General features: G+C 39.5%; 1 protein-coding gene across 1 annotated transcript in view; it reads left to right on the forward strand.

The window, feature by feature from the left end:
• The window catches only part of LOC111971844 (ephrin type-B receptor 1), a 170,218-nt gene extending 157,520 nt beyond the window's left edge, over positions 1-12,698 (forward strand). The window contains exons 14-16 of the mRNA XM_070446360.1: positions 5,070-5,263; positions 5,453-5,608; positions 7,054-12,698. Coding sequence (XP_070302461.1) covers positions 5,070-5,263; positions 5,453-5,608; positions 7,054-7,162 — 459 coding nt within the window. The 3' untranslated portion in view covers positions 7,163-12,698. The remainder of the gene's footprint in view (positions 1-5,069; positions 5,264-5,452; positions 5,609-7,053) is intronic.
• The last annotated feature ends 2,204 nt before the right edge of the window (positions 12,699-14,902 follow it).

A 14,902-nucleotide genomic window follows, 5' to 3' on the forward strand; every position in this document is an offset into this window, starting at 1 on the left:
GAGTGATATATACAAAAATTGTGCTCAATATTTGAGAGAAATACGTTTTTTGTGCGTATGGAACATTTCTGGGATTTTTTATTTCAGCTCATGTAACACAGGACCAACACTTTACATGTTGTGTTTATATTTTTGTCCAGTAAATGTATTTCCTTAGGCATTAATCATGCAAACACATTTATTTTTTATTGTAACATGGCATCAGTGAGACTCGAACATTTAATATTTTATTCTACAGTGGTTGCTCCACCAAAAGTTTTGCGATTATGTTGCGGGATTTACTCACAGTGTTAACAAACCAGTTATACAGCGCCTGAGTGGCGCAACAGTCTTAGACACTGCATAGCAGTGCAAGCTGTGTTGCTACAGATTCAATACCTGTGCTGCCCTCAACTGGGCAGGTTTTTGGTTTCTCTCCCTCTAAAAACAGAAATAATTAATTCTAAATAACAAGCTGGTTTATTTACAAATTAGTAACAATGTCTCACCCCACGTTCAAGAATGGTCTTTTTCTCGTTCATTTTACATTATTTGAAAACAAAATCATCTCCAAAATATATATATTTTTTAAACAAAGCGATTATTATTATTATTAATTTAGAATTATATAAAAGCCAGTTGGATATTCTCACATATTTATTATTAACACTGTTATTAGCAGGACAATATATATTGGTCATATTGTTCATGGCTCCCGAGTGGCGCACAATGGGATTGCCTTGCAGTTCTCCAGCTGTATCCACTGAAAGCGTGCGAGGTTCAGGGCACGAGGGCAGGGGGCACGGGATGGGCCGCAGAGCCGCGCATAGAAGACCGACCTAGTCCATGGGGAAGGGAGGAGGGGGAAGGCAACACTTTAAGGGGCATCACCCTAATAATGGCACTGACTAGGGAAACGTTTCCGCTGTTCTGTTCTTAGTGCCAGTCTGCACGTTCAAACTAAAACAATGTAACTAATAATGGCATCTTTGTGCTTTCGTTAATAACATAATGATAAAATACTCTTTCAAAATGCCGATGTTTGTTTATTTATGGATTCATAACGATTTACGATGGGAATAAATATCACTGAATTACAGAAATATGCTCCAATCCTCTATATGTAATTATTAACATTGTTGAATATTATATACTGTAGGTCTCCTGTAGGCGACATGAGTCTCACTAGTGTTGAGTAATGTGCTGTTAAAAGTGGGGTAGGTCTTATTTATTTAAAGAGCATATTGAAGTTAGAAGCAATAGGATTTGAGGCAATAGGCTACAACTATTTTCGCACCGTTTCGCGCTGCTCTTGTAACGGTCTTCGGATGAAGACCAGGAATCGGTCCAAAGCGCAGCGTGGTAAGTGTTCATGCTTTTTATTGAAACTGAACACTAAGAACAAAATAACAAAGAGAATAACCGAAACAGTCCTGTCAGGTGCAAAATACTAAACAGAAAAGAACTACCCACAAAAACCATGTGGGAAAAAGCTACCTAAGTATGGTTCTCAATCAGAGACAACGATAGACAGCTGCCTCTGATTGAGAACCACACCCGGCCAAACACAAAGAAATACAAAATATAGAAAATGAACATAGAATGCCCAACCAAATCACACCCTGACCAAACCAAAATAGAGACATAAAAAGCTCCCTACGGTCAGGGCGTGACAGCTCTGAGACAAGCATGGGAACTGGTCTTGATAAATCAATGAGATTTTTTATTTTCACTGAATCTCCGTTTGTATATCCATGGAATAAATTCAATACGCCACCAGGATGGACCTACCATGCTATGTTTTTTTACGCATACGAAGCTGTTTATTTAGTCTAGTTAACCAGACCCCATTTCAAAGGAAACAAGCACTCATTAAGAACACACTTAACAAGATATAGGATTAAGAGATTTTTGTTGATGCTGAGAACCGAATTAACATTATTATGACATTCTCTGAACGTTACTGAAGTTTTTTTGTGGTTTTTATTGAAAGTTTTATTAACGTTCTTGAAACAATTTGAGAACATGTCTTTAAATTGAACCATGAGGAAACCTGTAGGAAATGTTATGCTGAAGTATTGACATTTCCACAGAAGACCATGTTTCTTAATGTTCTCTGAACTATTTGAGAACATTCCCATCTCAAACCAGTTGGAGAACATTCCTAGTACATTACCAAAATGCAAATGAAATGTAACCATGTTTGAACTTTTAGGAAGCATTCTATTAACCTTTCTAGCGCAGGCGTGCCGCTAGCGGAACCCCTCGACAACATTCCGCTGAAAAGGCAGCGCGGGAAATTCAAATTTTTTTTTTTGAAATATGTAACTTTCACACATTAACAAGTCCAATACAGCAAATGAAAGATAATCATCTTGTTAATCTACCCATCGTCAAAAAACCACACAGCCATTCCAGCCAAAGATAGGAGTCACAAAAAGCAGAAATATAGATAAAATGAATCACTAATCTTTGATGATCTTCATCAGATGACACTCATAGGACATCATGTTACACAATACATGTATGTTTTGTTCGATAATGTGCATATTTATATAAAAAAATCTCAGTTTACATTGGCGCGTTACGTGCAGTAATGTTTTGATTCCAAAACATCCGGTGATCTTGCAGATAGCCACAGAAATCCCAGAAATACTCACAATAAACATCGATAAAAGATACAAGTGTTATTCACAGAATTAAAGATAGACTTCTCCTTAATGCAACCGCTGTGTCAGATTTCAAAAACACTTTACGGAAAAAGCATAATCTGAGTACGGCGCTCAGAGCCCAATCCAGCCAAAGAAATTTCCGCCATGTTGGAGTCAACAGAAGTTATAAATAACATGATAAATATTCACTTACCTTTGATGATCTTCATCAGAATGCACTCCCAGGAATCCCAGTTCGACAATAAATGACTGATTTGTTCCATAAAGTTCCATAAAGTCCATAATTTATGTCCAAATAGCCACTAGTTGTTAGCGTGTTCAGCCCAGTAATCCATCTTCGTGAGCACTAGGTCCAGACAAAAACTAGAAAAGTTCCGTTACAGGTCGTAGAAACATATCAAACGATGTATGGAATCAATCTTTAGGATGTTTTTAACATAAATCATCAATAATGTTCCAACTTGAAAATTCCATTGTCTTTAGAAAAGCACTGGAACGAGAGGTAACTCTGTCGGGAGCGCGCATCACGAGCCTGAGACACTCTGCCAGACCACTGACTCAAACAGGTCTCATGAGCCCCTCCTTTATAGCAGAAGCCTGAAACAAGTTTCTAAAGACGGTTGACATCTAGTGGAAGCCTTAGGAAGTGCAACTTAACCCCATAGACACTGTGTATTCGGTAGGCCAAGCTTTGAAAAACTACAAACCTCAGATTTCCCACTTCCTGGTTGGATTTTTCTCAGGTTTTCGCCTGCCATATGAGTTCTGTTATACTCACAGACATCATTCAAACAGTTTTAGAAACTCCAGAGTGTTTTTTATCCAATATTACTAATACTATGCATATGTTAGCATCTGGGACAGAGTAGCAGGCAGTTTACTCTGGGAACGCATTTCATGCTAAAGTGAAAATGTAATGAATGAAATACCAAGAAAGTAATGTTTTTTTGTCAAGTTTGTTAGTGTGCTGAGAATGTTCCAAAGCCAAGCAACTATCCTGTACCATTCTCAACAAGTTGTGGGAAGGTTGTATGCAAAATAACCATAGGATAACCACGCTCTCACCAATTTCTAAGAAACATATGGTTCTCAGAACATTATGTGCTAGCTGGGACTGGTCTCCTCAAATCTCCATAGCAAATATTACACTGCAGAATTGTTGTGGATCTCCCTGTCTGCCAAGCTCTCTAGTTCTGTGCAGTTGTCATTCAGACCCTGTGTAGCGGCACTGCTGTGTCCATCAGCACAGCGCTCTGTAAGTCCTTGAAGTAACCCACCTAGAGATACTGGACAATTGTAGGTAAAGAAGATTATTGTTGACAGCACGGCTCCCGGTTTACAATAGTCCTGCCCCAGCCACTAACGAGATCTCCTATAGTGAATCCCTAGACAGTAACTCTCTTGCCTGCCACTCTCCTGCAATCAAGGTTGAATAGTCAGGGGGCGGGGGAAGATTTCTTAACAAAGACCCAGCTCTGGGTATATAGCTGCAGTTCATTAAATTCTCACTCTCTCCTTTTTTTCTGTTTTACAAGCAATCAGACCCCAGCCCCTGCAAGGAAGCTGGCTGCTGCCGGTCGCTATGGCAAAGCTTTCTGTTCTTTTATGGTGTGGTGATTGACGGCTGTCTGTAGAGACCACCCTCTCTCTGATAAAAGGGGAATCAGGGAATGGGCATATATCAAAATCCCTTCAGACATCCCGTTTTTTAAAACAATTATCAACTGCGGTTTCCATTGTTCTGCCTAAAGTTCAGCTGCTACACAGAGACCAGGGAAAATCTGCTGAGGATTGTATTGATAGAGAAAATAGATTAATCAAATGCGATGTTACTGTAACGTTTGATTGACAGATTTGGAGGTAGAGTGAAAATCCCAGGGTTACTAAGAGTGCACATTTCTGCGTAGTTATGCAAAGCTTTACACATTGTTTTTGGTGTATTTTTCCTCTCTATGTAGCCAGTGTTTACACAACCACAAAGCTTGGTCTTATACAGGGCCAAGCAGTGACAAGCTGGTGAGAAGCTTAAGTTGGATATGATGGTATAATTGGAACTGTGCCAATGAAATCCTATTAAAGTTGGATTCCACTGCTCTGTTCCGGTGTTCTGAAACCTCCAATCTGGAAGCAGTTCAGTTGCAGGTGTCTGGAAACATACAGCGCATCAAAAACCTTTGTCAATTGGTTATGAACTCTTCCATGGAACGTTATACCAAGCTTTTCAAAACCAATATGACCATTTTCCATGCTGGATTCGTTTTTTTCTTATTTCATGTTTTGCTGCCAAACCAACACCTTTGTCCATCCATTTAGTCTATGCTGTTAGTGTGATCCTCAGTCTCCCAGTGGGGTCTACTATGTCCCTCTCTGTTTTCTTCCTGTAATGTGCTATCTCTTTCTCCTCTCCTCCTCATGCAGGTGATCAATGCCATAGAGCAAGACTACCGTCTGCCCCCTCCCATGGACTGCCCCACAGCACTACACCAGCTGATGCTGGACTGCTGGCAGAAAGACAGAAACGCCCGGCCCAAATTCACTGACATCGTCAACACACTGGACAAGATGATCCGCAACCCTATCAGCCTCAAAGCTGTGGCCACCATCACTGCAGTGTACGTCTGCAAGAACTGCCTTGACTCGTAACAGTACTCATAGTGCACATTCCGAGCACATAGACTACTGTATATTACTGATCAACTTTTGCAAGGTTTCTCCTTTTTATGTACCCCGTCTCCTTTTCACCCCTCTTTCACATCACTTCACTGTTTCATCCCTCTCTTCTCTCCTCTTTTTCTCAACAGGCCTTCTCAGCCCCTGCTAGACCGCTCCATTCCAGACTTCACCACCTTCACCTCTGTGGAGGACTGGCTAGGTGCCATCAAGATGGGGCAGTACAGAGACACTTTCCTGGGCTCTGGCTTCACCTCCCTACCCCTGGTGGCTCAGATCAGCTCAGAGTAAGTTCTGAGGCCCAACGTCATCATATCTCACCCACCTAATTTTCCATCTTATCAGGAGTCTCAGGAGATACAGTGCCAAACAGTACCAAACAGCAAAACCCTCCTATCACTATTCACTGTAGCAATACAACATTTGGTCAGCCCTTGAATAGGCAGATGGTTCCCAAAATTACTCTGGAAGAATGTTACACTCAGCAGTTTGACACCACAACACACACACACCACACACCACACAACACACACCACACACCACACACACACACACACACACACACCACACACACACACACACACACACACACACACACACACACACACACACACACACACACACACACACACACACACACACACACACAACACATACACACACACACATTTGTCACAGATTACAGAAGGTCTCAGAAGTATTATCCCCCTATAATTAGATTTGCACTCTTGTAGATGTAGCGTAATGGGGCAGGCTGGAATACATTTTCAATCAGGTTCATTGAGACAGCCAACCAGCAAGGCAGGCCATTGCAGTCACACATCCACCTTCAAAAAGTTGTCTCAGATGTCAGAATAATGGAAATCATGCTTCTGGCTCAGACAGGAATAATCCCTCAGTAAACGTCCATAGGAGATCAGGCCTGTCATACTTCAAATCCACCAGGCATTCTGAGCTGTGGACCGATCTACATCGGCAAGGTCTCTCCGTCTTACTAATCACTTTGATTTGATAGAGTGGCACAACTAAAAAGGTTTTTTAGAAGGACAAAGGATCGCCTTTCCTTTGGTTGTTCAGATTGATCAAATAGATGTTCCTTTGACGGCTACTGTACAAGTCAGCAACAATCCCCAGCAGCTCTCAACTAATTATGTCCATTCTGCGCTTACCATTGTAAATAGAAAACTATATTACCATATGAATGGGAACAGTGAGCAGATATTGTGCTTATCTCTAGCAGGGAGTATATCTGGCACATTGTATACTGCGCTGGAAACAGGCTCTATATGTTTCTCTCTGCTCTGCCTCAAGCAGAAATGATTATACTATTGTCTTTGTGCATGGTGTGGTAATGTTTGTGCATGTATTTGTACATCCACAATATCCATAGCCCAATAATTCCATCCAAGAGCAAACTCACAGACATGAGGTGCTGTACTGTGAACACCTCCATCCCTCAGCCTTGTTGTTGACACTGTTCTCGACGAACCTATACCCCCGTACATTGACTCGGTACCGGTACCCACCGTATATAGCATCATTATTGTTATTTTATTGTGTTACTTGTTTTACTTTAGTTTATTTAGTAATTATTTTCTTAACTATATTTCCTTAAAACTGCATTGTTGGTTAAGGGCTTGTAAGTAAGCATTTCACGGTAAGGTCAACACCTGTTGTATTCGCCGCATGTGACAAATAACATTTTATTTTATTTGTTCCTCTTGTTTGTCAGAGACCTGTTGAGGATAGGAGTGACCCTGGTCGGCCATCAGAAGAAGATCCTGAGCAGTGTCCAGTCTATGAGGGACCAGATGGCCCAGTCCCCCAGCTCCATGGCCTGACCACAGGGTGCGCCACCACCACCCAGAGACAACCCACCAGGGAGCCCATAGGAAAGCTCCTGATGACCCTAAAGAATACACCAGGGTGGAGACACTAACCTGATTTAAAGAACGACCATATGGCACATACATAACAGCATGCACGCTCCCAACACACACTCTCAACACACACTCTCAACAGGTAAAGAGAGTTTACTGAAGATACAAAGGGGTAGAAGATAAAATTCTGCCTCAGGACAACTTCAATGGTTCAGTTAAGGTAGTCTATAAAGTTGTCTTCTTTTTTGCTGAAGAAGAGAGCAAGCAGAAGAGCAAGGGTGTCTGTTTGCTTGCTGTGACAGATCGTCATAAAATGCTAAAATAAAATATATTTAAAAAAAACGGTGCTAATTTATGAGGATCAATGGGTTGACTTGGCCAAAGGACAACATCAAACAGTGTCACCCAGATTGGAAAAACAAACAAAAGGGTACAGAACCAGTCAAAGGTTTGGACACACCTACTCATTCAAGGGTTTTTCTTTATTTTTACTATTGTCTACATTGTTGAATAATAGTGAAGACATCAAAACTATAAAATAACACATATGGAATCATGTAGTAACCAAAAAAGTGTTAAACAAATCAAAATATATTTTTGATTTTAGACTCTTCAAAGTAGACACCCTTTGCCTTGATGACAGCTTTGCAAACGATTGGCATTCTTTCAACCAGCTTCATGAGGTTGTGCATGTATTTGGAATGCATTTCAATGAACAGGTGTGCCTTGTTAAAAGTTCATTTGTGGAATTTCTTTCCTTCTTAATGCGTCTAACCCAATCAGTTGTGTTGTGACAAGGTATACAGAAGATAGCCCTATTTGGTAAAAGATCAAGTACATATTATGGCAAGAACAGCTCAAATAAGCAAAGAGAAACAACAGTCCATCATTACTTTAAGACATGAAGGTCAGTCAATCCGGAAAATGTCAAGAATTTTGAATGTTTCTTCAAGTGCTGTCTCAAAAACCATCAAGTGCTATGATGAAACTGGCTCTCATGAGGACCGCCACAGGAAAGGAAGACCCAGAGTTACCTCTGCTGCAGAGGATAAGTTAACTAGAGTTAACTGCACGTCAGATTGTAGCCCAAATAAATGCTTAACTGAGTTCAAGTAACAGACACATCTTAACATCAACTGTTCAGAGAAGACTGCGTGAATCAGGCCTTCATTGTCAAATTGCTGCAAAGAAACCACTACTAAATGACACCAATAAGAAGAAGAGACTTGCTTGCGTCAAGTAACACGAGCAATGGACATTAGACCGGTGGAAATCTGTCCTTTGGTCTGATGAGTCCCATTTTGAGATTTTTGGTTCCAACCACCATGTCTTTGTGAGATGCAGAGTAGGTGAACAGATTATCTCCGCATGTGTGGTTCCAACTGTGAAACATGGAGGAGGAGGTGTGATGGTGTGGGGGTGCTTTTCTGCTGACACTGTCAGTGATTTATTTAGAATTCAAGGCACACTTAACCAACATGGCTACCACAGCATTCCGCAGCGATACGCCATCCCATCTGGTTTGTGCTTAGTGGAACTATCATTTGTTTTTCAACAGGACAATGACCCAACACACCTGTAAGGGCAATTTGACCAAGAAGGTCAGTGATGTATTGCTGCATCAGATGACCTGGCCTCCACAATCACCTGACCTCAACCCAATTGAGACATTTTGGAATGAGTTGGACCGCAGAGTGAAGGAAAAGCAGCCAACAAGTGTTCAGCATATGTGGGAACTCCTTCAAGACGGTTGGAAAAGCATACCAGGTGAAACTGTTGAGAGAATGCCAAGAGTGTGCAAAGCTGTCATCAAGGCAAATGGTAGCTACTTTGAAGAATTTCAAATATAAAATATAATTTGATTTGTTTAAAAAAAAAATGGTTACTACATGATTCCATATGTGTTAATTCATAGTTTTGATGACTTCACTGTTATTCTACAATGTAAAAAAAATATATTTTTAAATAATTATTGAATGAGTAGGTGTGTCCAAACTTTTGACTGGTACTGTATATATTAAAATAAAATAGATGAATGACTTATTTAAATGAATCTTCATATTGAAGATGATTTGTAAATACTATATGGATATTATTTTTCTGCTTGCATTTTTGGCAACATCACAACTAGTGTAGTTTCACCTGAATAGTTTAGGATTCTTATAGTCATTTTCTATGAAGGCACTTGAAAGTTCTTCTCAATAGGAGGCAGATCACTGGGGTAAAGACTGACGTGACTGATTCTGTATAAAGGATACACTGTTTAAATATACATACAAGATATCTCTTTGTAATGTTTTAGACTTTCAGAGACCACATTGACATTGAACCCATACACCTGCAAGAGTCAGAAAGCATCTAGTGTTGTGCATCGAAGACCGAGGGTAAATAAATAACTGTTACAGGTGCAGTGAAGGTTATATGACATTTAAAAATTGTATTGACTGTCTCAAGTGCTTTGTGTTTCCACCACCCTAGAACTTTATTTACCATTTTCGGCAGCTTTTCAAACCTGACAACAGAACAGCTTTCCCAGCTTGAGGTTCTGTGTTGACCATGCTGTGTTGATTCTGGGCCACTCGAGGCAAGATAATCTTAAACATTAAGTCCCTTATTTAGGGGACTTTGAGCGGTTCTGGACTGGTTCCGACCGACATTTTTGTGTACAGAGTACTCTGTGAACAGAGCAACATCAATTGCTGTGCACTCCGTGAGCGCTCGGCTTGTCCTGCTTCACATGCAGCTCTCTGCTCTCATCTGAGATGTGAAATCTGACACCTCATTTGCATAGGGAGCGGCACCTAACATTTTCCGGCCTATCCAGACAAAGGATTGATTTCTTCTGTCTGTGAATCTCGCAACTCTAACAATACAGCATATGAAACGGGAGACCCATCTCTCTGTGATGTTCTCAGATGGATTTAGAGCTTTCAACATGACAAAATAGACAACTTTTTTGTAGAATTCAAACAAGAACACTTTTTCTTGGTCACAAAGGGACGAAATCACTTTGTGCTTTTAGAGGCTATCTACAGTTACTACATCCATTTTTGGACTTATAAATTAATTATATATACCCATTGACTGTTGAAGAATATAAATTCTGAATGCCTCATGAGCTTAGTTCAACTGCCGTACCCCATCAAAACACAAAATATAAGCTTGTTTAACTCCATTGTTTGCAACAACAAAAAAAGTAAATGAACACAAACACGATAGTCAAAAAACATAGTTAAAACTATAATTTTGATATCATGGATGGTCAGTACTTGCATCCATAGCTCTGTCTAATATGAATTTAAGAGTGGTTGCATTTCTCCAGCCCCAACCCTAAGCTTTTCACCAAAACAGGGGCAGGGAGTAAACTTTGTTATTGTTTCAACTGCTGATTGCCGCTTTATATCTTAAGTTGTAATGTGTAAGCAGGCATTTGAATGGCGTATGTCCGTCGCTCAGAGCATGCTGGGCAGAAAAAGACGTGTTGTCAGTTATATGAAATGGTGCCAATTCTATTTGACAGTTATAAGAAAGGTGAAATATTATAGTAAGTCATTTATAATTTGATTGTTACTATTTTTTTTAAATATAATTTCAAGCCCCCCACCTTTGTTGAATATGAAAAACAATAATATCTGATTTGTCACATTTTTATATTTGTATCATGTTTGTACTGTGTACCTGAGCTTGTGTCCTCAAAAGTGACTACATCTCAGCAATTTATAAACATTTTATCAGCAAGGTGACATGTTAATAATTCTGGCAGTATAAGCATTACTAGGTATTGTTTATGGCCCTCTCATGATAAATAGTTACTTTTGGATATGTCTATTTAGCCGGAAATGTACATTTTGACATTACATTTAACAGGTTTTAAAGAATGTATAAAAAGCATGTTGTAAGTCAATGATCTGTTTGCGATCAGCTCATAATGGTGTGTGGTCATGACGGGGGGTGGCTTTTGAAACAGTGCAGGTTAATAGCTTGAAGTGGGTGGCTGTGTTCTCACAGGGACCCATGAAGCATCAAATGAATTACCCAGCTCAAATATGACGGATTACAGGGTAACAAGTTTGAGCCTTCTAACACAATACCATTTAAAATGTATCTACTGTTCATGTGTGTGCATATTTGCTCAGCAGGTCTTAGACAGCATGTGAAGCTATGCACAGAGTAAGTGCCATCTCCATTACAAATCATTGTCTCTCTCATTACTATCACAGTAGGAGCCGTCTTCAGCAGTGTCATGGTAACCCCTCACGGTTACAGTTATTGGTGGCAACAGAACGTTATTATTGACCAGAGCAGACTGTGTTGTATGTCAGGGCCCATCAGGTTATTAAGTGTTACAAAAACACTATCACAGAATACAGAGAGTACTGTATCACTCGCAGTCAAACAGAGAACTATCAGACTTTGTTTGAAGAAAAGTGTTATTATGGATTTTTAAGTCTTTCTAAATTAGACTGTTCATTATGTGAGGACACATAACATGTTGCTGGCCCTATTAAAGTTTTCCTTTTTATAATATAAATGTGTTAGCTGTTGGAGATGCGTGTTCAGCTTCACTCCACTGACTCGGGTAATAGACTGGTAGAATTGGAAAAAGTGTTATTTTGCTCTCTTACCAAGTGAAGATGAAAGCCGGGAGAAGTTGGATAACTCGCACACCATGTGAAAACATTGTGAGGTCTCTAATCTGTGTTCTGCATTCAAAGTGCCTTTCTGTAATTCAGTCTCGTTAAAAATCAAGGTCCAACAGCAAATGCAGACACTCCCAGACTCATTGAGGCAAACTTGGAGATTCTTATAAGTGGACTCATTCCTTATTAAACTGGACGTACACTTTATGATGATAGAGCTGAAGTTCTAGACTGTTTAGATCACATTGACTTCACCTCCCCTTGTTATTGTGCCACTTTGTGATCCACCAGCAGATACGAAACTTGCCAGCCCAAACCCTAACTCTGGCTTTCACTCCCTTGCTGTCCTATACTGCTACCCCTTAAACTAACAAGTCTCCCAGGATATTGCAGTCTTTGACGCTTTGTACGGTCTTGTGAGAACGTTTTTCTCCGATTTTTTTTTTCTGTTTTCAAAATTGCATGTAGTGTGTATCTACATTTTGAGGAATGTTGGATTTCCAGCGTGCCAAAGAAAGTAGATAGCTTGGATCAATATCAGCTTTTCCCTACATTTTCATAGTGCACCATGGTGAAATGTCCCCTTTTCACTTTCAAGGAAATCTCGCCAATGGCTGTTTTCACCAGCCATGTCTCTGGACTGAGACTGGACAGCAACAGCATCGTAGCATGACAACAGACACACGTATTCATCCCACTGTAAATAAGATTTGACACAACCAGGAAGGATCTTTTTCATTTGTGTATGTGTCATTGTACAGTTACAAATGTGTTTATTGTGATGAGTATGTCAGAGTTTGTAGTTGTAACTTTCTGAGAATAAATATTGTATTAAAATGCACTCAATAAAGACATCAATCAAACTGGTCCATGGATTATTTAAAAGATTGTCTACAGTCTGCTTGAGATAATACATTGTAGAGAACAAATAAACAGAGGGAATGCAGTTGAAAATTCAAGCCTGTGTAACATGCACTTACAAAACATTAAGTTCAGAAGTTAGAATACAACTTCTGCCTTTTATGTTTCAATAAACCCCTCAGTGAAGTATAGCTGATGCTGACACCCTCAGCATAAAGTGTGTGGGAGAGATAGAGGTCCTGAAATGACTTTACACTTCAATATCCAACATATGGTAATAAACAATGGCCAAGTGCAATAAGAAAATCACATTATTTGAAGTTTCATATCACACATTTGTGGAATGAGGGGGATGGAATGAGAGTGCAAGGACCCACAGAGGTAATCTTGTATAATATAATGTTGCCTGATTTACTGTTTAACAAACAGAGGCAGGATTTCAAGTTTGGAATATTCTCTGTCTCATATGGGACTGAATGTTTCTGTGTCTTCAACAACAGCACAAAGACACAGGATGCAAACAACATTTTACCAACTGTCAAAGCTTATCCATTGTTCCAATAATATATAATTATATATAATATATAATTCTGAACTAAAACCTTTTGGAACATACTAAACCAAATACATCAGGCTGGCATGATCTCACCTCAATTAACATTTTACTGCAGTGGGCTAAATCAGGGTCACACAGAGTGATTCTTGGTAGTCTTAAACAAATGTACTTTGAAAAAATGTATACAGCTCACACACATGGTTATGGGCTTAAAAAATAAAAAAAGAAGACGTAAGATATAGAGTTTAAATGTATTCAATTTAGAGTTTGCATCATAATATTACACTTTACACATCACAGAAGACTGAAATATAACAAAACGAATTACTAAGCCATATGGAATTGTTTGAAGAAGGTCATACCAAGGATTTTTTATCAAATAAATATTTAATGAAAAATAATTTTTGGCCCATACAAACACATTGAATAACAGATTCAGTACATGGAACAACAGATAGTCAAAAAGACGTTTGTTTTGAAGTGTCTGTCCTATATCTGAGCCATATAAGAAAGACCAGGAAACATACAGTACCAGTCAAAAGTTTGTACACACCTACTCAATCAATTTTTCAAAGCTGTCATCAAGGCAAAGGGTGTCTACTTTGAACAGTCTAAAATCTGAAATATATTTTGAATTGTTTTTTAGTTACTACATGATTCCATATGTGTTATTTTATAGTTTTGATGTCTTCACTATTATTCTACTATGTAGAAAATAGTAAAAATAAAGAAAAACCCTTGAATGAGTAGGTGTGTCCAAACTTTTGACTGGTACTGTATATATTTGTGTAGCCCCTTTTTTGCCACTAAACAGTCTTAACCCTGTCTACGCCAGGGGAGGCGGGTTCTACTAAGCTATAGAGTTGTTTTAAGAATATCATGCCAAAGATCATTTTGCTATTTTATTTGGAATTTTAAGACCCCTTGAAGTAACAAAAAAACATATATACAAATATTATTTGATGAAAAAATGTATTTGGCCTTACTGCTATTACCTTCAGACAAATCTTGTGAGGCCTGTGGGCGTCCTAGAGCAAAACAACCGACATGCACGTGTCCGTGGGAGTCTCATCTTTCCATAGAGAGGTCACAGTTTGTAGGCCAATCTGTTCAGACGCTACAGACGATTTTGTGAGAAGATCGCTTTTTGGGATGTCTCATGGTCTGACAAACACCGCTCTAGCTCTGTCACCTTTCATCCTAGATGCGGAAGTGTTACATAGGCAGATGCGGTTGATTTTGATGCAAAAAAAATTATATCTCTAGCTTAAACTGATGGGTTTTTATGGGAATTTTTGTAATATGCTAATTCGAATTCCACAGGGGCGCGGACATAGACCGTAGGGGTTTTAATGATAGTCCATATAATCATTTCAAATTTCCTGTTGCTGCGGGATTATTTTCCTGCCGTAGCAAACTGGCTCAAATTAAGATCCTACACCTCTAATCCCATTAAAATATCAACTTGATTTCCTGTATTTCTAGTGACTCGCCTGTATAAAGGACAGCGTGCTGGGATATCTGCCCTACTCACCAACATTAACATGCCACCCTGCATCCCACTGCTGGCTTGTCTCTGAAGCTAACCAGGGTTGTTCATGGTAAGTCCCTGGATGGGAGACCAGATGCTGCTGGAAGCAGGGC

Source organism: Salvelinus sp. IW2-2015, linkage group LG13 (assembly GCF_002910315.2).
Source record: "Salvelinus sp. IW2-2015 linkage group LG13, ASM291031v2, whole genome shotgun sequence".
NCBI lineage: Eukaryota > Metazoa > Chordata > Actinopteri > Salmoniformes > Salmonidae > Salvelinus > Salvelinus sp. IW2-2015.